General features: G+C 46.1%; 1 protein-coding gene across 4 annotated transcripts in view; it reads right to left on the bottom strand.

The window, feature by feature from the left end:
- Nucleotides 1-22,640, bottom strand: part of CORO2A (coronin 2A) — a 50,532-nt gene that overhangs the window by 3,790 nt on the left and 24,102 nt on the right. For 3 of the 4 annotated variants that reach the window (XM_065662922.1, XM_065662921.1, XM_065662920.1), the window contains exons 2-9: nt 16,299-16,499; nt 11,274-11,390; nt 6,485-6,634; nt 5,757-5,936; nt 4,957-5,073; nt 3,933-4,037; nt 3,296-3,392; nt 773-885 (exon numbers count right to left, since the gene is read on the bottom strand). In XM_065662922.1, coding sequence (XP_065518994.1) covers nt 773-885; nt 3,296-3,392; nt 3,933-4,037; nt 4,957-5,073; nt 5,757-5,936; nt 6,485-6,634; nt 11,274-11,390; nt 16,299-16,499 — 1,080 coding nt within the window. Of the gene's footprint in view, nt 1-772; nt 886-3,295; nt 3,393-3,932; nt 4,038-4,956; nt 5,074-5,756; nt 5,937-6,484; nt 6,635-11,273; nt 11,391-16,298; nt 16,500-16,580; nt 16,601-22,640 lie in introns of those variants that run through there. The other variant, XM_065662923.1, reaches the window with a different exon arrangement.

Here is a 22,640-nt window from a genome sequence, read left to right as displayed (position 1 = left end):
GAGTCACCGTATCAGTGGGGTTTTGCCTTAGAGGGACTATACTGGATTGTGGTGGAGAAAGAAGTTTGTTCCACCTCAGCACAGGATGTGTCATGAGCACTCACCAGATTGGACATAAAACCTTCTTGTCTGCCCTGAGCCTCTCTCCTCACCCCAACTCAAAATTGTACCTGAAGGCCTATTTTAATTCCTGCCAATAAGGTCTTTACACATCCAGAGAACAGACTGGGGGAGGTTGGTGAAACACTCTAACTCAGCTCTCACAAACTCAGCGCTCCTGAGGATGAAGAAGTGGATACGAAGGATAGGCACAAGTCACAAATTACTAGCTGATCATCAGCTGACAGAAACTGGCCAAGCAGATAACGTTGGCAGAACATGCCTGATAGGCCATTGCAATGAGCATTAGCTCTTGCTGCCTTTCTGAACTCAAGGCACTCATACCTTCCAATGTTTCTGGAACCCATTGTTCGCTTTTTTCCATGGGTGATTCTTCTTTCTTCCACAAGCAGATTTTCATGTAACTCAACAACACCCCCAACTCTTCTCTCTTTTGTCATTATGTCAAACACAGACACCTAACTCCCGAGTTACCCAGCCAGGGTTTGTTGGCACGGCTGCCCCACAGACTGACCAGCTTTGTCCCTCAGTTCAGGAGAGCAAAAATCTGTTATACCTACTTTCCTGCCCTCAAGAGTCACAGAGAGGGGGTGCTGCCTTCTTTTTCACTGATATTTGTCCCAGACACGAACATGACCTGAGGTTAACTTACCCGTCGAGGCACAATCATGGAGATGGGCTCAATCAGGCTTTTAGTAGGTATCAGTTTGTAGAAACGGAAGATTTCACAAGCTGACACTTCAAGGCCTCTCTTTGGCATCATTCCTGGTAGGATAGCATGAAATAAACGGGATATAAATCTCCCTAGGAAAGTTAATGTCATCCACATTGGAACAGGGATGACACTAAACAACTAAAGGAATCACAGCATCAGCTATACAGCAGTGAGGTTTGAAGTCTGCAGTCAAAACTGGCTCAGTGGCACAAATGACAAGACCAAATAATTTTGGTTTCTGTCAGACCATGAAGTTACATATAGGGTCTGTGTTTTAAATGCTAAGCCTCCTGTTCCTTCTTCATTCTCATGAGCTGCAAATAAAGTGAGCAGGACTGAGCAGAACTGGTAGGGAATGGCACAGGATCTGACTATCAGGATCAACAGGAAGGGATTTCAGGGCACCTGAACACACTAGAAGAGCTACATGAGTCATGCTGAAAGCCCTTCCAGCCCAGTATCCTTCCCCCAGCACTGTCCCAAAGCAGAATGGAGTAGGTGCAGGATGTGAACATCTACTTTGTCAGAAAGCACCATTTGTCCTTCAGGGACTCACTGAGCCACACAAAGTCTCAAAGTACCTGGTAACCTCACTGGATTTCTGTCCCATAAGCTAATAAAGCCCAAAGCCTAATGTCCTGGGTTCAGCAGTAACAGTCATTTTATTCCTTCTTAGTAGCTGGTGCAGTGCTGTGGTTTTTACTTTCAGCCTGGGAACAGCACTTATAACACTGATGTTTTTAGTTGCTGCTCAGTAATGTTTACTCTGACCAAGGACTTTCTGAGTCTCCTGCTCTGCCAGGGAGGAGGGGAAGCCGGGAGGAAGCAGAGACAGACACCTGACCCAAACTAGCCAAAGGGGTATTCCATACCACAGCACGTCATGCCCAGTATATAAACTGGGGCAGTTACCCAGTAGGGTTAGATCACTGCTCGGTCGGGCTGGGTATCACTCGGTGGATGGTGATCGGTTGTATTCTCTTCCCTTGTTATTTCCCTTATCATTATTATCATTGGTGGTAGCAGCAGTGATTTGTGTTATACCTTAGTTACTGGACTGTTCTTATCTCAACCCGTGGGAGTTACATTCTTTCCATTCTCCTTCGCATCCCTCTGGGAGTAGGGGGAGGAAGAAGTGGAGGGGGAGTGAGCAAGCGGCTGCGTGGTTCTGAATTACCGGCTGGGTTTAAACCACAACACCTACAAAGACACATCCGTGTCAATTCCCTTAACAAAAGGGATTGTCTCTCCTTTAGACCTTGCTTCATTGTGTCCTACAGAAGCTTTGTTTTTTACTAATACCAAATGACCCCATTAAACAGTAGATTCTACATGAAGGGCCAGTGATCATTACATTGTGCATTCATCTAAATGTAAACCTAAGCTCCACTCCTCTACATCTACATTGTATTCTGTTTTGCAAATACTGGGAGATAAGATTCTGTGAAATAACCTTAGCAGTATGATTTGATCAGCATAACAGGTCAGGTCAGTGAAGTAGATTTGATTCATTCAGTCCCTTTAAAAACACTTGTTTCAGCGAACAAATGTTAAGAAGACTATGACAACCAAAAATTAGGATACTATATACTGCGAGGATCTTAAACGCTGAGTAACAGACAGATATTCCAGTTAAGTTTTAAATAATTTATTCCTTTACAATAATATTTTTTTTCGAAGCACACAGGTACAAAATCCATTGCTGCTAAATGTCTGTAACAATGTCCTGGAAGAATGGGAGTGTCTGCAAGTAGCGTGGAGGGGTGGCAAATGGTCCTAAAAATACATCAGCTTATAGAGGAATACAGCTTACAGGGTAGGCTGGAGAAGGTTCAAGAAAAGGATACCAATAGGGTCTGAGAGCTGAAAGCCAAATTTTGTAGCTTGAATGAGCTAAGCAATGGGTAGTAAGTGGACAGGTTAGTAAGCATGGGTCTCCAATGAGGAGAGGTGACCTAATCACAACAAGTCTATCTCTAACTGGGAAATGCCAGCAAGGGAGAAGGTAGGCAAGCAGCAAGAGTGAAGGTATTAAGATGTGGAGCTCCCATTACCAGAGAAACCCCAGAGTGGAAACAATGTCAACAGAGTTCAATGCCAGAAATCTTGGAACAGATTCACAATGGGCAAGGAGCATCCTCCACCTTTAAATCCAGACTATCCTCCCTTCCACCTTGATTAGGTATGTGGGAGGGGATGCAGCAATGACTAGTAAAGCTGCCTGGCCCATGCTCTGCTGGTCAGAAGGGACCCCTCCAACCTGTGCCCCTGTAATATCACCTGTGATGAAAAGGTAAACTGGGTCAAGCTGACTGCTGTGCACCTGTAAACCTGAATAGAGACTCAGATCTGGCCCACTCTCTTTTCTAAATGGTATTTTGGATAGTCCTGGACTCTGGCAGCCTTTAGAACAAAGAAGCCACCATTCTCTTGTAACGTTTGACATATGCTGTCACTCACCCATTCCCTTCTGTGGTAAATGAGAACGATATTCCATCAGGTAGTACAGGTATGGTTTCTCAGGGCTTATCTCATAGTACCGTATATTTCCATCACCCTAAAGGCAAAGAAAATTAGAATCATAGAATCATAGAATAGTTAGGGTTGGAAAGGACCTCAAGATCATCTAGGTCCAACCCCCCTGCCATGGGCAGGGACACCTCACACTAAACCATCCCAAATAAGGCTTCATCCAACCAGGCCTTGGACACCGCCAGGGATGGAGCACTCACAACCTCCCTGGGCAACCAATTCCAGTGTCTCACCAACCTAACAGTAAAGAATTTCCTCCTTATATCCAATCTAAACTTCCCCTGTTTAAGTTTTAACCCGTTACCCCTTGTCCTGTCACTACAGTCCCTGACGAAGAGTCCCTCCCCAGCATCCCTATAGGCCCCCTTCAGATACTGGAAGGCTGCTATTAGGTCCCCACGCAGCCAACCTCTGCTGCTTAGTATGAGAGTCTGAGAAGATTGCCTGGCCTCAGAGGCCATGCAGAGTCAAGAATGAACTAAATATTTACCCCCAGATTCCTATGTGGGACGGTTAGGGCTCTGCAGTGTGCCTCCCCAGCATTTGCTGAATGGGAAGCACTTACCTTTCCCACCACATAAAGCATGTGTGTGTCTGAGTCGTAGAAGGGAAACAGGATTCCTGAGGAGCCATCCAGATCCTCCTCCAATAAAGGCACAGAAAGGTCATCCTGGCAGGACACAGGAAAAACAGAGAGCTTCAATCACTTGCCAGTCACCTCGAGTCAGGGACATCTCACCTGAGCCCCACCTGACAGTGGCACATAAGCCAGCTTCTTCAGAAACTCATAATTTATATTGACCCTAGGCCATGGCCAGCTGCCCTGAGCAGAGGGTCATGCACAGATTTATTCAAAGTTCTGTGGGTGAGAAATGGGTGCTCTGTCTCAGGCTCTCAGTTGAGTGCAGCACCTCAGGACATCAGCTCATGACACTGGTACAAAGGGTGACAGCACAACAAAGAGGCAAAAGACTGTGTTACAAGGTAGTTAACACAGAGGGATGAAGTGAGACACTGACAAAGGAAAAGAATGTCACTGGGTAAGAGAGGGGTAGAGAACAGCAGGGTTTCATAGGGCTAGCAGGCATCATTATAGGAGAGCTTGTCTTGGAAGTGATCAGTAAGTACTACCTCAATACTTTGACATTAGTCAAAGATCATCAGAAAACAAACACCCCACATTTTTTAACTCCATTGAGGTCTTCACCTGAGTAGGCTGTGTCTAGAGCTCATTTCTGTTTCCAGTACCAGCATCTATTTGCCAGTAAGACCAGGAAGAGCTGCTTTTAAGTCAGAGCTACAGTGACCATCCAAAGGTTCTTTGAATGATTTCTACCCATAGCAGGCACAGCATTCTCTCTGTTCTGCTGGATTTCTATGCTGAAAGTTTTGAGAGCTTCTTTAGAAACTCATACTCGATTAACAGTGTCATAACAGTAAGGACTATCACCAACTAAGTATTTCACAGATCACTTCTGAATTGCTGTTATAAACCAGTTCTTGGGTATTTGGCAGGTTGAAAATGTTAATGAGACAGCAAAAGACAGAAAACTAAAGCTGGTGTGGTTAAGATTGCTGGTCCAACTCACTTGATCCCATAATGCAATTTGCCTATTATTCCACCGAGATGTTCCAGTAGAGATCAGTTTTTTCATGTTTCCAAGGAACAAGACTTTATTGGCTTTGTGAGAGTTGTAGCTGGCTTCCTATAGGAAGAGAAAGGACACTCTGTGAGGAAGAGACAGCACCCACCACATAGCTGCTTTTCATGTTACGCAAGACCTCTAACTCAGTAACATCTGAAAGATCTGCTCAGCCTGCGTGAACTACAGTGAGCAAGATTTCACGGACATCTGAGAAAGGCAGCCTAAACTTTTCAGAGCCATCCGCAAAAGCCCAGTCAAACTAATGAATTATATATTTGCAAAAGGGCAATCTCTTAATTGCTGGCAGGGCTTTGTGCACCCAAATCTGTGCAAATACCTAGGAATAAGTCAGCTTCACCTTGCCAACAAATACAAAATCCATGCAACAATAACAACCCTGGCAATGGGACACTTGCACGCTTCTGTCCACCTGATCTCTACAAGCCCTGATCTCTACAAGTCCTCCCTGTGGCATCCCACACAGGACTGCATAAGGCAGCTATGAGAACAGCACCCTTCGAAAGGAATTTCAGGGGGCAAGAAGCATGGTAGTAAGATGCGGAAACTCTGTGTTCAACAATGACAGCAAGTGTTCCATGAAAAGTAGAAGGCAATTGCACCACCTGGTGTGTTGGGCAATGGAAGGGACAGGAGTCTTCTTTAATGGCAATGAATCTACCCAGAAGAGGAAACACCCCAAGGGGTGAGATCAGCTGAACCACAAACCTCTGAACCCAACCTACCTGTAGGACTGTTCCTGCACGAGGGTCTATCAGACGTATCTTTCTGTCCCTACAGGCTGTGGCAAGGAGACTGCCATCTGTGTTGAATGACATAGAAAGGACCACATCTCTGTGAGCGTTGAGGATCTTCACTGGATTTGAGATGACAGTCTTCGTGGTGTCAAGGTTCCAGATCATTATCTGGAGAAATAAAAGAAAATCAGCCTTTTGCTGACTGACCGGCTGGGGGCTTTGTGTACCCTATTCATCTCTCCTCTGCATGCATAGGTCTTGACATTGTAAGTGGTTGCTCTCCAGCATTTAAAATATTCCCTGGTACTTACAGTAATATATCAGGGATACATTGCTCTGGATGTCAGATGTTCTCATTTCCTTCACAACCACATTTTATACATAAAAGTGGCCAGCATCAGTGCAGATATTTGCACTAGCACAAGAATGAAGCCAAATAAAAAAGCACAAAAAAGTGCATGGCACTGCATATTGCATCTAATCCAGTAAAGGAGAATGGTAGAGTAGACTTAAGTTCATCAGAGACTGGAAAATTAGCAAGTCCTTCTGAACTTGTAGCAATGTCCTTTTGCCTTTGGGATCACCATGGAATTTCCCCCTGGGGAAGGCTTATGAACTCTTTAGTATTAGTTCATAGCTTGAAACCAAAACAAATTTCAAAACACTCTGCCAAACAGGGTACCCCCGGAGGAGAGCTGCACATAGAACAGACCCACCTTGTAGTCATACCCAGAGCTGAAGAGGATGTTATTAGCAGTGGGATGCCATTCAATGAGACCAACTCTTCGAACATGCCCAAGAAGTTCCTTCTTCGGACTGGTAATGGTTTTTGTTAGCAAGGGCTTGGGGATCTCCCAGATTTTCACCTGAATGGCACAGGATGGGTCTTTGTGAGATTCCTGATTAAGGAGCTGATTTGGAACTTACCAATAACTATTATTCCCTTGGTATTATTATGCCCTTGATAGTGAATAGGAATGCTCCTGGCTTTATTGAATGCCAGGTATTTGAATTAGTATCTTTACTTTTCTGTGGGCCTGAGGAATCCTCTTTACCCTCTATCTTTAGCCAGCAGTTATACCAGTTTGTTTTCACTTCGTAATCCAACACTTAGATTTGGCCAAGCTGTCAACACAATTACAAAAACTTATTTCCAAGGGGAAAAAGTAAATGACAGATCTTGCAGACCTTGCCTCACAACAAACTTTGAGCAAAAGCAAGCAAATCTGAAATAAACTTCAAAGAGTCACAGAAAATATTATAGCAGTGATCAATCCAAGCAGTCATCCACTCAATACTACCTAGTGAAAGAACTGAGGACTCCCCTGGTCAGATGACAGCTATAGTACTGTTTGTCCCATAAGAAATCGCACCAGTGCTGGACACTTTGCAAATGACACAGCCATTTGTCAAAGTACACAGAGCCTACGCAGGCAGGCAAAGTACTCAGAAGCCCACAGAGCAGATGTCCCAAAAAGAGAGACTGAGAAGCACTGCTCTGAAGTTTATTCAACTTCAGCTGGGAGTGTAGTGTCTCATAACAGGTCTACCTGCAGCCCTGGGTTTTTCTACAGGGATGTTACATGAAGACAAAAAACCTCTGTCCTCCTGGAGTGGAACAAGAAATAGAAGAAACCTGAAAAAGGGGCTTGACCTACGCAGGTATAATGAAAGAGTCTTTCCCTCACCAACTGTAGAAGCACAAGTATTTAGGATTCTAACAGATGATTAACCCTTTGGCACAACAAAAATTACTATGCTTGTCTAATTTTTTTCCTAGACTTAGCTTGAGACAAAACGGTAATGCTCTTTGAGGTAGATAGGTCATGGAAATTAGCCACATCTGCCCAAGTCTCCTATTGTCTGGCCAATGAGGATCACACCTTTCTAAGACAAAAAAAGGAGAGCTACAAATCCTGGGACCTGCTGGGAAAGGTCATGAGTATTCTTCTCAACTGAAGAATCAAGCTCATCAGAAACCTAAGGACTGTGGGGTCCAGTAGCCTCCAGATAAACTTCCAGAGTGGTAAGAGAAAGCGTCACACTTTACAGCTTCAACAGCTATCACTAAAGCAATAGGGCTGACAGTGTAAGAAAGGGAAAAACAGATTGTGTTCATACCGAGAACTGCCTAGAATAAGCCATTCACCCCGCATGCTATTAAATGGTTGGTGGTAAAAGCAGGGAAAAGCCCCTGGCTGGTATCTCAGACTGTATTAAACGGCAGAAATTGCCAGTGCTTAGTGGGCAGGAATGGGTCTTGGAGCCAGCCCTGACAGGTCAAGTAAGAACAATTCATAAGCCATTTACCTTGCTGCATCTTGAAGAAAACCTGACAAAGCAAAGTCACAGAATTGCCCTTATAATCACACAGGACATCTTCAGCAAGCTGAATTCATACGTTCCTGATGATCTGCCAAAAGGAACAGAAGGGGTAAGAGGATAAGCCCTCTCCCCATACTGCTCAAACACTCAGTCCCTGTCCACTTGCACTGGCCTCAGTTCTAAGCCTTCCTGAAGCAGCACTGGGAACTGTAAAGGGCAATAGGTGAGACTATTGACTATTGACTCACAGGAACTATCCATCCCCTCCCATGCCAAAAATTACCACTCTACAATCTTCAGCTACACACTGCAGAAGATAGCTGTGGTACCACCAAGGCAAGCTCCAGAAAGGCTGATTAATGGCCAAGAAACCTCTGAGGAACATGGGTAATGGGAAATTTCCACTATCTTCACAGAAGCTTGTGGCCATCCTCAAAAGCTCTAGGGAGCCCCAGTCCAGTAAGAACAATCAGATGCATCCTTGCACACATGCCAGAACAGTGGCTTATGCCACAGTGAGGCTCAGAAATGGTGCAGATCACCATACCTTTAACAGAACGCAAAGAGGCTTGGGCTCTGATGTCCAGCCCAGTGGAAGTGGTAGACACCTCTGGGACCCCAGAAACTTCCTCAGACTTCTCTCAAGACAGAGAAAGTGTTGCTGTGGAGATGTTCCAACAGTACATCCAGTCTGAGCTTTCTAGTACAGGCCAGCACAAGACAGATGTTGACGCCATACCTGTCAGTGATGTGTGAATCCAACAGTGGGCACTGCGATGAAGGGGGAATGGGAGCAAATCTGAGGAGAGGTGGGATGAAAAGAATTTGTTCAGTCTCTGGCTACCCTTACAACTTCATCGCAGAAAGCACAGAGGAGATGGAGTCAGAGTCTTTGGAGGTGCACAGGGACAGCACCAAAGGCAATGAACACAAATGGCAGTATGGGCACTCCCTGGGGATCAGAGGAGCCCTATTTTGCCTGGAAGGGCACTCAACCCCTGGAAGAAGGGACCAGTGAGGCCACAGGATCTAAAGCCTTGGAGATCTTCCAGCTCACTTGGACAGGGCTTGGAACAACCTGATTCCACTGACCTGCTTTGAGTAGGGCTTGGACTAAATGAGCTCTACAAGTCTAGCTACTGGCTACCAGGCAAACCAGTCACACTAAGAAACACAGCCTGCTGTCCTCAGTAGTAACCCGGGAGGGAAGAGGTATCCCTACACTATGTCATTGTGCAGGGGACCCCTAAGGTCCTGCTGCCAGGATGATGGGAAGGTGGTACCAAAACAGAGAGTATATTCACAAACAGCAGGACTTCTTAGAACAACTTTTGTTGATGAGACCAGTGACAAGCTCAGTATTTTCACTCAGTATTTTCACTCTTTAGGTCATCAGGGAATGATCCAGTGCCAAGTTTCAGTAGGAAACTGGAAAAGAAAGCTGACAGGGAGCAGCTTTTCTGCATAGACTCCAGAGTCCTGGTAGACAAGAGGATAAATATGACCCAGCAGCATGTCCTGGCGGGGATGAAAGCTAGCAACATCCTGGCCTGGTACAAAAGGAAGACAGCCATTAGATCAATGGAAGTATTTTTTCATTTACTCAGCAATCATTAAACAGCAGCTGGAACACTGCATCCAGTTTTGCAGTATCCCAGCGTAATAAAGATGCTGATAAACTTAAGTGATTCCAGTGGAGGCCACCAGGATGCTCAGGAGGCTGCAGCATTTGCCCTTTGAGGAGAAGCTGAGGGAGATGGGCTTGCTTAGCTTGGAGAAGACACAGCTTCAAGGCAAACTTAGAGAAGCCTTCAATACTTAGAATACTGCTAAGAAATTAGAGCCAGGCTCTGTCTTGAAGAGCAGGGTGGTAGGACAGAATATAGCAGTTACTAACTACACTGGGGAGTTACTAACTACTAGTAGTTACTAACTACACTGCATATAAGGAAACATATTTCTCCATGGAAGCAGTGAAGAACAGGAACGGGTTGCCCAGAGAGGTGGTGAAATCTCTATCTTTGGGTTGACTCCTGTGTTCAACAGACCTACACAGGAGAACACCCAAGATCCTTTAACACAAATGGTTTTGTGATTCTGTAACTGCAGCAGGAAGTTTCGAAGCTTGTGCTCATTCCTCATCTGAGGATCAAAAGAGAGGTCATGGTAGAGCCTTCCTGCCACAGGTCCATACTGAAACAGTATGAAAATTCAGCAGACAGGTTGGAGGATAAAATAAAACCCTCACAGGCAGCCCAGAAATTTAAAGCCTTCAAAAAATAAAAGACAAGTATATCGCGAAGAAGCAAAGGCAAGTCACTACATGAAGGACAATTAAAAGAGCCTAGATTTCTAATTCAGGAGTGATTTTTGGCAGATCTGAAATGGTAGAGGATGTGCACTAAGCCAGGGTGGAAGGAAATGACAAGGAAAACCTCCCTGATGCTGTGTGGTAGAGAGTGAATATACCCAGTGGAAGAAAACACATGTGGGATCTCTGGAAAAAAAGGACAGTAGTTAGTCAGATGGCTCTGTCGCAGAAGTCAACATCACACTTTTGAGAGGACATGGAAAAGCAACCGTTCATGGTCACTTAGATATGGGCAAAATTGCCCATTACAAACATTTCAGTTACTAGTCTGCACCTACACTGAGGTAAAATGTGTGACTGCATCTTAATTATAATACTAGGTAAAGCACTTATTGCAGAATGGTATGATGCAGATTCCTCAGCTACTCCATAAATGATCCAGCATGACTTTACAGAGTAACTGAGTAGAGAAACAAACTTAAACTTGCTCTGCAGGGAATTAATCTGAAATAGCTGTTCCAGATTACATTGTGTTGAAGCTTTTGTTTGAAATTAAAGGAAGAGTTTTAGAATGTCTAAAATTGAATAGTAAATCCATTTTAAATTCATATTCTTGTTTTCTCATGTAAACACACCCAAAAAGACAGAAGTCCCCATAAAACAGATCTTTCTTTGCACACTGATTTTGATATATCACCTGGAAGGTCTGACCCCAAGAGAAAGAAAGAATCTTACTTTTACCTGACTTTTGTATATGTATATGTATGCTTTCACATCTCAGCCATGGGCCTTTTGGTTTCTTTTTCATGTCTCTCCCCCAAAAGGGTATTAGCCATGTAACAACAGTATCAACAGGCTGGTAAACTTACTGTGGCATCTTCCGAACACGAAGCTATTACAAAGTCATTGAATGGGTTCCACTTGATGTCCAGAACATTCCCTCTGTGCCCCCATATTCTGGGATAATGTGGGTCAAGCTTGCCTGTCTGGAAAACACATACCAACAAACCTAAGGTGAGCCATGTAATTACAGGACATTTTTAAAGAAGATCCAAGACAGCTCCAGCAAAAAACCTCTTTCTCCTTGTTATGCTCCAAGTGCCCTGGGTGGTCTCTGTCTATTGAGAATGGGGTTTTTGCTGTCCCTGCTAAGCAAGTCTTGATGATACCACTGAAAAGAAAGGAAAGAAGTGTCCAGGCCTTTCTAACTACACACTGCTATGAAGAAATCTGTACACATGCAGCAGTTCAGACTGCTGAAGTTAGAAGACAGTATTTGGTTCAGACACCAAGATAAAACTTTGAGGGGAAACGCTCATAAGCAAGTTGAATCCTCCATATTTTTTAAAGATCTTGGGGGGAAAAACACACACACCATAAGACTTCTTATCTCTTTCAGAAGACATTTCTTATAAGCAGGATATATATATATATATATATATATACATAGTTTAGCCTTTATTCTTTAGCTTTGTCAGCTAGAATTTGTTTTATTTTTCAAGCAAAAAGGCATTTGTGACAAAAATTAAAAATGTAGCTTTTCTCTCAACAGCTATCTGTTTCTCCCTGATGGTTCTCAAATCCAGCCATTCACTAGATTGAACCAGATTCCAGACTCTCCTAAAAGACTCCAAGTTTGGGTGCCATCTTCACTACTAAAAATCCTTCACAAAGTGCATGCAGGAGTATTGAGAGCCTGATGCCACATGGGAGCAGTCTTGCATCAGGAAAAAAAACATACTGCAGGCACAGCACTACAAAGCCAAACCAGTGTATTATGTGCTAGGAAGCCTGCTGGGCTTTGGACATTGGAGCAGCACTTGCTTCTCGCTGTCAGGAGCAGGAGAAGTACGGACCCACCTTCTATCCAAGACATCTGTCCAAAAGCAAAGGTCAGACACCTAAAGAGATGTGGTGGCAAGCTGGTCCTGCTTACTGCTTTGTTTTGTCCCACCTCAAAGAATTACAAACCAAAATGAACACAAATGCATGCTCTCATGGAAAGGAGACACTTCTGTTGGCACTCTCCCTGCTCCTTTCCAGAGGTGGGCCATAGGAGCACACAGCAGAGGGGAATCAGTGCTCGCTCTAACATGGATGTGGCCCGAATGTAATTTTCCCAGCCTTTAAAATGTGGTTCTGAATGCAGATCAGGACACAACATGTAACTGTACTGGCCTCACTGGAAAGTTTATCACATATACTGGGACTAACCTGCTTTAAACTGAACACCAGAGGGCTTTGAAATGTAAAAGACTGTGCTTTTTTAGACTACAGTCTAAAACAATTGTGACAATGCAAAGTGACTTGGGAAGGCAGAAGAGAGATAAAAGGCCTTTAATAAGCAGCGTTCTCCCGCCCACAGTGTCCTTTTGTAGGCTTCAGGGCTTGGTTTCAAGTTGGCAACTCAATGGGCTGGGCAGCCAGCTCTACAAGGATCCCTTGATCCCTATGGGAACTCTGTCCCCTCCTAGAGCTGGCTGACTGTTTACTCCCCATTCCATCTGGGAGACTCCCAGGCTGCCCTAAGCCTGCTCTGCCTGTCCCATCCTGCAAGGCTGTCCTACCATCATGTCCTCAGCAGGCTCAACTGGCCCTGGAAAAGGAGCCCTTGCCCTTCCAGCCACCAGCCCCAGCGCAGCCTTGCAGCCATGGGACAGAGCGGGACCCCGCAACACATGAACCCCCAGGCTGCCAATAAACACATAGGACAGGTAGAGCTGCTGGTCTCAGATGCACATCTGCATGTGGAAGTGAAGCTCTTCACATGCTGAGGGAAGTTTTCATCTCAAAAGCTATTTCAGTAACTAATGTACTGTTATTCACGCTGAGGTACCTGACTTCCACAGAGATTTGCAGGGATAGAAAATTAGTAATTTTTCAACCTCACACTTTCTAAACACCCAGCACTTCTGAAAAGTAGCCAAACTCAGAATTCCTTGACAAAAAACACTTCTACTGGGACAGCCCTTACAACTCTCCCAAGAGTAGAGTTTGTACAGGGTAGATATCCTTCCTTTAACAGTCGGTGCTGACGCGTTGAAAGACTGGAGATCGCAAAGACTTAGATAGATATCTCCTTGTCTCTTGGGACTTTGTTCTCAATTTTCTATCCCTTTGCTTTATGCTGCAAAGGAAGAGACAGATGCAGTCTCAACCAAGTCTGGCCATTGGAGAAGGAAAAAGTTAGGCCTTTGCCACAAAAAGGAAGGCCACAAAACTGCTCTCTCAGTCAAGATCTTTGCTTGCTATACACTGCATGCACTTCCCAAACACATCTGTGCCAGACACCCATCTACACACAGGCTGTAGGAAGGCCATTCATCTCCCAGTTATAGTCACTGAGCCTGTGTCTCCTTGGATTTGCAAGATTAACAAAGGCAGTCAGTCTGTTCAGCCACCTCCCTCCCTGGTTGAGATGTGCTGCCATTCAATGGTACATCTTCACAAGGACCTGTCTGACACATCCTGCTCATCAGAAGACAATTCTCCAAGTGATGGCAAATACTAAACTAGTTCCTCTTCAGGCTGAAAGCAAAGGCCTGCTGGGAGTATCTATGGCAAAGAGCTATCTCCCTATATAACCTCTGCTGCTCTCAACCCTAACTCTCCCTCAGGCTCTCAGAGAAGAACAGTGCAGCAGTCAAGAGTAGGATTTATGCAAAGACTGATGAGAGAGCTTGGCACCCACAATAAGGAGCACAACAAGCCAGCAAGGAGGCACAGTTCAACAGAGCAAGGTTGAGCCTGCATTTAAGCACATCTTGAAGCAGGCAGTCCCTCTAGTAGCACATGCAGAAAGAACTCCAAAAAGCATTGGAGGGACAAGAGCAGCTCCAAGGGCAGGTTATTCACCCAGCCTGGAAAGTGCAGACCTCCTTTTCCCAGCTACCATCTCCCACGTTGGCTAAATGGGATGTCCTGGCTCTTGCGCTTTTCCTCCACATGATGGCAAGGTTGTAACACGGCTGCTGCCTGTGAATCCAGTCAAAAGTAACCACAGATCAGAGGATCATGAGAAGTTAATACTGCCCCATGCCTAGTCTCCAGAGCAGCTGCCTTCTGCAGCTGGGTCCACAGTATGCTGTCTACCATGGTCAGCATCGCAAAGGATGGCAGCCACAAATACCACCACCAGGAACACAAGTCAAAAGCTGCCTGTTTTCACCAGGTGGGACCAATTGGGAAGTGTATCACAGTCCCCAGGCTCAGGGAACCTCTTTCTGTGAGTGGCTCAGGCCACTCTCCACACCCAGCAAGGGTCAGGAACAGGTATTCAGAGGACAGCTGTATAAAGCGCAGCACATACAGATACCTTCCCCAGTCCACCACCAATGGTCAACCCTCAAAGGACTTGCATCAGAACCAACACAGTTCATAAAAAGCTCTATAACTTCATCCTGGTTTACACCCCTTAATTCTTCTGGTCTCATCAGCATCTGGAGCAGTGAGCTCCACATCTGAACTGCAGAAGAATTCACGTCGGCTGATAACAGTTTGCTCCCTTTACCAGGATTCCATACCACACAAACCAAGAAGAATTGCTCCTTATGCTTCTTCCCCATCCTCATGACAAGTTTTATATATCTCACTTCTTTGTCTTTTTTTCCAAACTGACTGAGGCCTAACCTACAAACTCTTTCCTCACATATTTTCATTGATGTACTTTAATAACCTTTTTCTGTATCTCCTAGTTCGACCATGCCTTTGAAATAAGGCAGTTATTTCTGCAGGCAGTTATTTCAGATCTGGATGGGGTGTTAAGCAGGTGTTAAGAATGGAAGAATTACTACTGAAGACTAGCCTAGAGTGCTCTATAGAGCTGAGAAGAGGTGAGAAGACAGAAAAATGAATATTAAGCAGTGCAAACACGCTCAGCTCATTTTGCCAACACTTTTGAGAGCTGGCTCCCACCCCCTGTCCCACAGTCACCAGTTGCCCGCTTACAGATGTAGCTCTGTTATAAAGACAAGTTCTTCGGCCTCAACAGATCGTGGTTGAGGGGGCAGAAGTGACTCAGTCAAGAAAAACAATGCAAGGGTTAATTTTAGAAGGACTGTCTCTGAACAGCACCTGCAGTGAAGGAGATGAACAAAGCCTAGGAGGGCCAGGAACTGTGCTAAGTTCTTCAAGCATAGCCAGTTCACTTTCATCCTTAGCAAATATATATATTGAAAAAGTGGTAAGGCAGTAACACCATCAATTAACTTTTAATTAAAGGCTGAACTTTAGCCTTTCATCTGTTCTGCCCTGATTCCAGAGAGCTCATAATCTCATATTCGAGTTAATCCACATTAGTGCATGCCTAATTTTTTCTGAAGCAATAAACATCAGATGGCCTGCTTCTCCCTCTCATCAGACCTGTAAGTCATCAAAACCCACAAAGATGGGATTTGTTTCTGAAAGGGAAGCTTCTCCAGCATCAATGCTTTAAGCTTAAGAGCTTCACTGCCTGACAACCATTTCTCCACTCTTTCACAAAAAAGGAGGTAGAGCGAAACACGCCACATTTTCCTTCTGTCGTATCTGAAAACATGCCAGTAATGCAGCTTTCAGATTTTGCCCTCTGTGTCTCCTAATTGCTTCTATATTTAAAATTTCTCCTAGGAGACAAACATCCAAATAGCACAGTTCCTGCTCTTTATACAGGAAATGCAAATGAGATGTGAAATGAATGAAGGTGCTAAAAAGCTGCAAGCAGCAATGTAAGACATAAAACTGTACACAACCCACGAATCACCTGCCAAGGCATCTGGGGCCCCTCCTATTACTCTGCAATCTGGCCAGCAGCATTAACTGAATATCCTCTGTGTGATCTAGCTCCCTAGAAAGCCTGGCTCTCCTCCAGCCTCTCGATGCTCTCTCAAAAGCCAGCTTGCCTCAGGAGAGCTCACCTGGTGTATGGGAATGACAACAAAGGCCCCCCCGCACGCACACTCAGTCACCACCGCAATGAAGTGGGGGTTTACAGCGCAGAACTGGTTGTCGTGGACGTTGTGGGTGATGGGCACGCAGTCATAGCATTTCTCCTTACTGGCTGGTCTGCCATACACGTGGCGGAACTTGGAGGTGCGGTACTGCAGGTTCCACGACATCTGCAATTGGAGAAACACAACGCTCCATGACATAAGGACCAAGCAAGGCTTGCAGACCCCCACTCCCCAGCACAGGCTCACCCGTCCGCATCCGTGCTCCTCACATCAACCCTCAGGCAGCAAGCAGCAGTCACATTTTTCTCTGCTGGTCTTCACCCCTGTGGCATGACCTGTGTCTGCACCCGATGCAGAAGGGGTGATGAAGAGAGGAGAGTGCAAGGGAGAAGAGACAGCTCTCTCCATCACCAGCTGGGCTGTGCATGCAGTCCCTATCACTGGGGCAGGGCCACAAGGCAGCAGGTTTAAGAGGAGATGAATCCTGGTAGCACAGAGCTCAGGAAGGATAAAAGATACACCTTAGATGGGGAAAGCCTGAAAGATGGCAAGTGAAAAAGCCGGTCTGGATGCATGCTTCATTTAGCCCTGAGGTGGCTTAGGACCAAATGCAAGTCTAAATTTTGCACATATGAAGGGAAAAAAGAGATCTGACAGATTACAGGAATAGTTGCTGTCACCTGTTGGTTTTTTTCCCCACTAACAATGAATGACATTTTGCATGACTAGTTTATAACCGCACCACAGCCTTCTGACAGGCAGCATTTTAAATGGTGTTTAAATTAGATACATAAATCACGCTAAACACAAGAACCCTTCCCACAGAGAGCATTGAAGCTTAACAAAACTCATGCAAGTGATCTCAAGTAGGAAACTACCAGTGTTGGACAAAAAAGGCAATTCAGACTATTAACTCTTGCTCTCTCAAAAAGACCTAGACAGTGGGGATGGTCCTACTGCCTAAAGGAAAAGAAATGCAGATCAGGCAAGAAGGTTATGAGTGAAAGAGATCCCCAGTCAGCTGTGAGTATGGGCAAACATTGGGAGAGGGCTTGATTTTGCCCCGTACTGATTTCTTTAACATGCACTTGGTGAACACTGTTATCAGCAATGCTGGATCAAAACACTCCAGTTTGAGACAGGAACCCAATCAAGCAGCTTTTGAGTTACAGCAAGACTTAGACCACTCACTCATGTGGGTAAACATTTAAGGGGAAGCATGCAATGGCAGGAAGTCAAGAGCGTCATCACCTGACAAGGAAGGGGTCTAAGCAATTCTAAACTTAAATATCATTGTTGCTGGCATGTCTTTGCATCCTCTTATGATGACTGTTTGAGGTTAGGAAACTAAATTGCTTGATCCTGGGCTGTTAAACTGGAACTTTACAAGCACCCATCAACACAAAGATCCACAAAGCTCACATCCCACATCACACTGGAAGATTTGAGCTATGAATAGTGCTAGGACACAAGTCCCGTCCTATCTCCTTTTCCCAGAAGGAGCACAGTGTGGCCTGAAGTGCCATGACATATCTGCAATACAAAATGGGAGAGATGCCCCATCTGAACAAAACTGTGGTGAGACACATGTAGACACAAGCAGCAGCCCAGACAGAGAAGCTGGGAAGAGCTGGGCTGGGCAAAATACTTCTCTACAGGGCTGTACTTAAGCAGCTCCGAGTTTGGGAAGAACATAATGTTACTTGCTGCACTCCAGGCAGCTATAACAGGTCTTCCATCTTTTATTCTCCACTCCTGCAAGATTGTCAGCTACTCAAAACAGCTTCCTGGCAGTAAGCAGAGCGGTCACTTGTGCCATCAGCTCCATTCCCCACCATTCCGTCTTGGAGGCAAGCCCACCTTGAATCCTCTCCCACCCTGGGTGAGTGCTGCAGCAGAGCAGACCCCACCTTCTCTATAAGGGCCTTTGAACTCCTCAATGACCCCCACGCTGATATGTTTCATTGTACACCTCACCCTTTCCATTCCCCACCCTTGCCCACCACCTCAACATTAGGAGGATGGTCCTCTCCCTGCTGGAGGCAAGGGCAGCAGGGAGCTGCACATCCGCAGAGCTGACTCCATGGGCCACAGGGAGCTAGCTGCAAAATCCTCCTTAGAGCAGGAGGCAGAGGCACCTCCACGGGGTGCCCCTCTCCTGCATCTTTCCATGGCAAGCAGTAGACCCTGGTGTACAAGTAACTTTTCCCAGTTCTTCAAAACCTACTGAGGCTACAGCTGCACTTTCCACCTACCTCCCCCACATCCAAGGTGCCACCACACTACAGCACCTTCCCATCAAGCTTCTCCTATCCCTCATCATACAGACTCCCACTTCCAGAGGAAAAGGGAACTGGACAAGGAGATCCTGACAGTAGCGGGGGTACATCTGCTCCCCCTCTGCTCACAGTGTCAGGCCCATCCAAGGGTGCTGGGATCTGCCAGCAGGCTCTGCTCAGTGTTCCCTGCAGGGTCCTTCTTTTCCATTTTCAAACATTCACTCCCATCTTCTCTGTTTTCAGGTTCCACCAGTCACAATTATTTGGTTTCCTTCCTCTCCTTTACTGCCACACTTAGTGGAGAAGAACAGACAGGAACACCAGGCAAAAGAAAGTGATAGGACCACTGTCCAAACATAGAATCATACAATCATAGAATACAGGAGGTGCTCCAGTCCCCTGATCATCCTCGTGGCCCTCCTCTGGACTTGTTCCAGCAGTTCCATGTCCTTTTTATGTTGAGGACACCAGAACTGCACACAATACTCCAGGTGAGGTCTCACAAGAGCAGAGTAGAGGGGCAGGATCACTTCCTTTGACCTGCTGGTCACGCTCTTTGTGATGCAGCCCCGATGCCTCATAGGGTCAATGCCAGCCTGTGCCAAGACAGACCCACCCTGGCCAAGGACAAGTCCACCAGTGATGGTGGAAGCACCTCTGGGGTAATACAGTTAAAAAGGGGAAAGAAAAATCTGTGCAACTGCAGCCGACAATAGAAGCGAGCTGTGGTGGTTTAAGCCCAGCCAGTAACTCAGCACCACGCAGCTGCTTGCTCTCCTCCTCCTTCCCCTTCCCCTCCAGGTGGGATGGGGAGGAAAACCAAAAGAATGTAAACCCCAAGGGCTGACATAAGAACAGTACAGTAACTAAAGTATAATATTAAACTACTACTGCTACTAATAATAACAGTAAAGGAAATAACAAGGTGGGGACAATAGGAAACTGAAAAGGGAAAGGAAAAGCAACAATAAACTCAAGTGCTCAAAGATACAATTGCTCACCACCTGCCAAATGATATCCCACCCGACCAAAGCAGTGATCTGCGCCTTCCAGGTGACTCCCCCCAGTTTATATACTGGGCATGATGTGCTGTGGTATGGAATACCTCTTTGGCTAGTTTGGGTCAGGTGTCTGTCTCTGCCTTCCAGGTGACTCCCCCCAGTTTACATACCGGGCATGACGTACTGTGGTTTGGAATACCCCTTTGGCTAGTTTGGGTCAGGTGTCCTGTCTCTGCTTCCTCCTGGCTTCCCTTCCTCCCTGGCAGAGCAGGAGACTCAGAAAGTTCTTGGTCAGAGTAAACATCACTTAGCAAAAACCAAAACATCCACGTGTTATCAGCATTATTCTCAGATTGAAGCCAAAGCACTGTGCCACCCACTAAGGAGAAAAATTACTGTTACAGCTGAATCCAGGAGATGAGCATATGAGAGAGCAGTAGCCCTGCAGACACTCGGGTCAGTCAGAAGGAGGGCAGGAGGTGCTCCACGCACTGGAGCAGAGATTCCCCTGCAGCCCATGGTGCAGACCATGGTGAGGCAGCTGTGCCCCTGCAGCACATAGAGGCCCATGGTGGAGCAGATTGCACCTGCAGCACACAGAGGACCCCACACCAGAGCAGGGGGATGCCCAAAAGAGGCTGTGACCCTATGAGCAGCCTGTGCTGGAGCAGGCTCCTGGCAGGAGCTGTGTCCCCATGAAGAGAGGAGCCCGCACTGGAGCAGGTTTGCTGCGTTCTCCTTGCACAGCCATGTCTGAGCAGAGTGAGCCAGCATGGGCAGAGCCCAAGCTTCTGAAAATCCCAGGTGTGCAGCACTGGGTAAGGCCTGAAGCCACAGCTCGGGATCCCCAGCTCACCTCACCTGCTTGTGGGGCTGCAAGAAGCCAGGGCAGCAAGGAGCCAGGGTCCCCACAGCAGGAGCATGCAGACCATCCCTACACACTGGTCAGTGCCCAGGGGCAGTGTAACCCCATCTTGAGAGTGAGCTGGAGCTGAGGTCTGGGTCTTTTCATCTGGCCAAGGAGGTAGAAGATCCTCCCTCACTTGCTGCTCAGGGCTCTAGTGTCACTGTCCCAAGCACAGAGACTGTTGCTGAAGAGACAAAAGGATGAAAGGGACTGATGAAGGGACATCTGCCAGCATGGCACAGAACCCTTTGCATCCTGGAGAAAGGAGGAAGGAAGCATAGCCTTTGCACTCCAAGCCTCCTGCCCTCCCTACGCATTATCCTGACCTAATTCCCCATATCACCGGCCTCTCTTTGGGCTAAGGTGAACTGGGATGGAAGGAGACACTGCAGGCTGTACTAGTGTTCCTATGTTTCTAACCATACAGTTGATGTGAAGAATGTGTTTAACACTACCCTCCCCTCAACCAGTTCCCAAAGACCAAGTCCTTGTGGCTGTCACTCCACTTCTTCCAACACAGAACATCACAAAGGTTTTTTTCTGAAGCTGCCAAGGGGTCCTGGAGTAGGATACAGAGATCCCTGCAGCACTCTTCAGACCTCTGCTTACCAGGCTGCAGCAGACAATCAGCACAAGCTTTTTCAGGCTGGATGGTTGTTTCCTAGGCAGCTTCTGTCCATTGAGATGGGCAGCCCTAGCACTGGGAGTACTATCTCATGAAAGAATATTCAGCGCTTTATAGGAAAGAGCAAAATGCACTCATTTGCTTCATGTGTCCTCACTGCTGGCATGAACAGAGGAAGCATCTCCTCTGCCTCTCTAAGCAGGATAATGCAACTGCAAAAAATAGAGAGTGGCATACAGATGGTTTTAAATGATTCCCTGAAGCCTCTCACGACAGGCATTTCTGGGTGCTTGGCTCTGAGCTGAAAGCAGGGTGCAACACAGACTACTTCGAGAGATAGATCTGACCATGTAGACAGTCTCAACTACAGAGCAGAAGAACCATGTAAGCCGGTCTCAAAAGACAGAAAGATCCTCACCAGAGATTGTCTCCAATGTGCAGCACAGAGTGCAGGCTTCACTGAAAGCCACTGTAAGTAGTCCTACTTTTTCTATGTGTGCAGAAGTTAAGTCACATGTGCAGCAAGCACAGTCAGCAATGGCTCATGCTGACTGTGAAGGAAGACCTGAAGGGAATCAACCTAAAATTGATCCCCAGGTCTGCTGCCTGCAAGACCTTTTGCTCCTCTCTTTTTTCTAAGACAGAGTCATATTGTCCTTGGCTCAGCGGTTGGGTCTGATATATAAGATAAAACGGCAAAGCCATAGCAATTCTCCACCCAGTGTTGAGAACAAGTGGGATTCCTCTGCTTGGCACCTGGAAAGGTGCCCAGAAAGCCACTGTGGTACTCTGATACCCTCAGGCACTGCCTACTCAGCCTTCTTGTGCTTACTTTACATGAGCCTGTAAATGCGTATGTGACCTCTAAAGAACAGACAGTTAAAGATGGAGAATCCAGGCCCACTGTTTTTCTTCCAAAGTATGATGCAGCAGCACTGAAGGGACTTTGCTCTGCCTTAGCTTTGACCCCTTCACAAGGGTGTTTATGAAAAGTGACCTTTTCATGACTCATCTGTGAAACCTGACTGCAAAGGTCCTCACTGCTGAAGGTGTGAGCTCCTAAGAGGGTTGTGAAGCCTAGGAATGTCTGCAGCATTCAGAAGCAGTCTTGGGAGAGCTATGCTGTGGAGTATTTACTACTCTCCAGGAAGCATCACACAAAAACAGGCATATGCATGTCCAACTGACTGAATGTCTGCTTCACCATAGGCTAGCGTGTTCCCACTTGCCCTACTGCATCCCAGTTACCTTCGGATTACAGATATGACAGAACCACACATGAAATTTGTGAATTCCAGACGGATTTCTCCTGCACGTGGACAAAATAACTACATAGGAAAAGTGAAATATGTTTAAGGAAACCCAGACTTATGATAGCCTAATCCAGACCCAGCTGAGAGCACCTTCTCCTCCAGTGCACAGTATTTTCTGAAAGAGTCACAGCAGTCAAGTCAGCCCTAATAGTCTCAAAACTCAAGACATTTACAACACTTT

Source organism: Lathamus discolor, chromosome Z, assembly GCF_037157495.1.
Source record: "Lathamus discolor isolate bLatDis1 chromosome Z, bLatDis1.hap1, whole genome shotgun sequence".
Taxonomy (NCBI): domain Eukaryota; kingdom Metazoa; phylum Chordata; class Aves; order Psittaciformes; family Psittacidae; genus Lathamus; species Lathamus discolor.
Note: the sequence above shows the minus strand (reverse complement) of the source record. Positions and strands in the feature narration are given on the sequence as shown.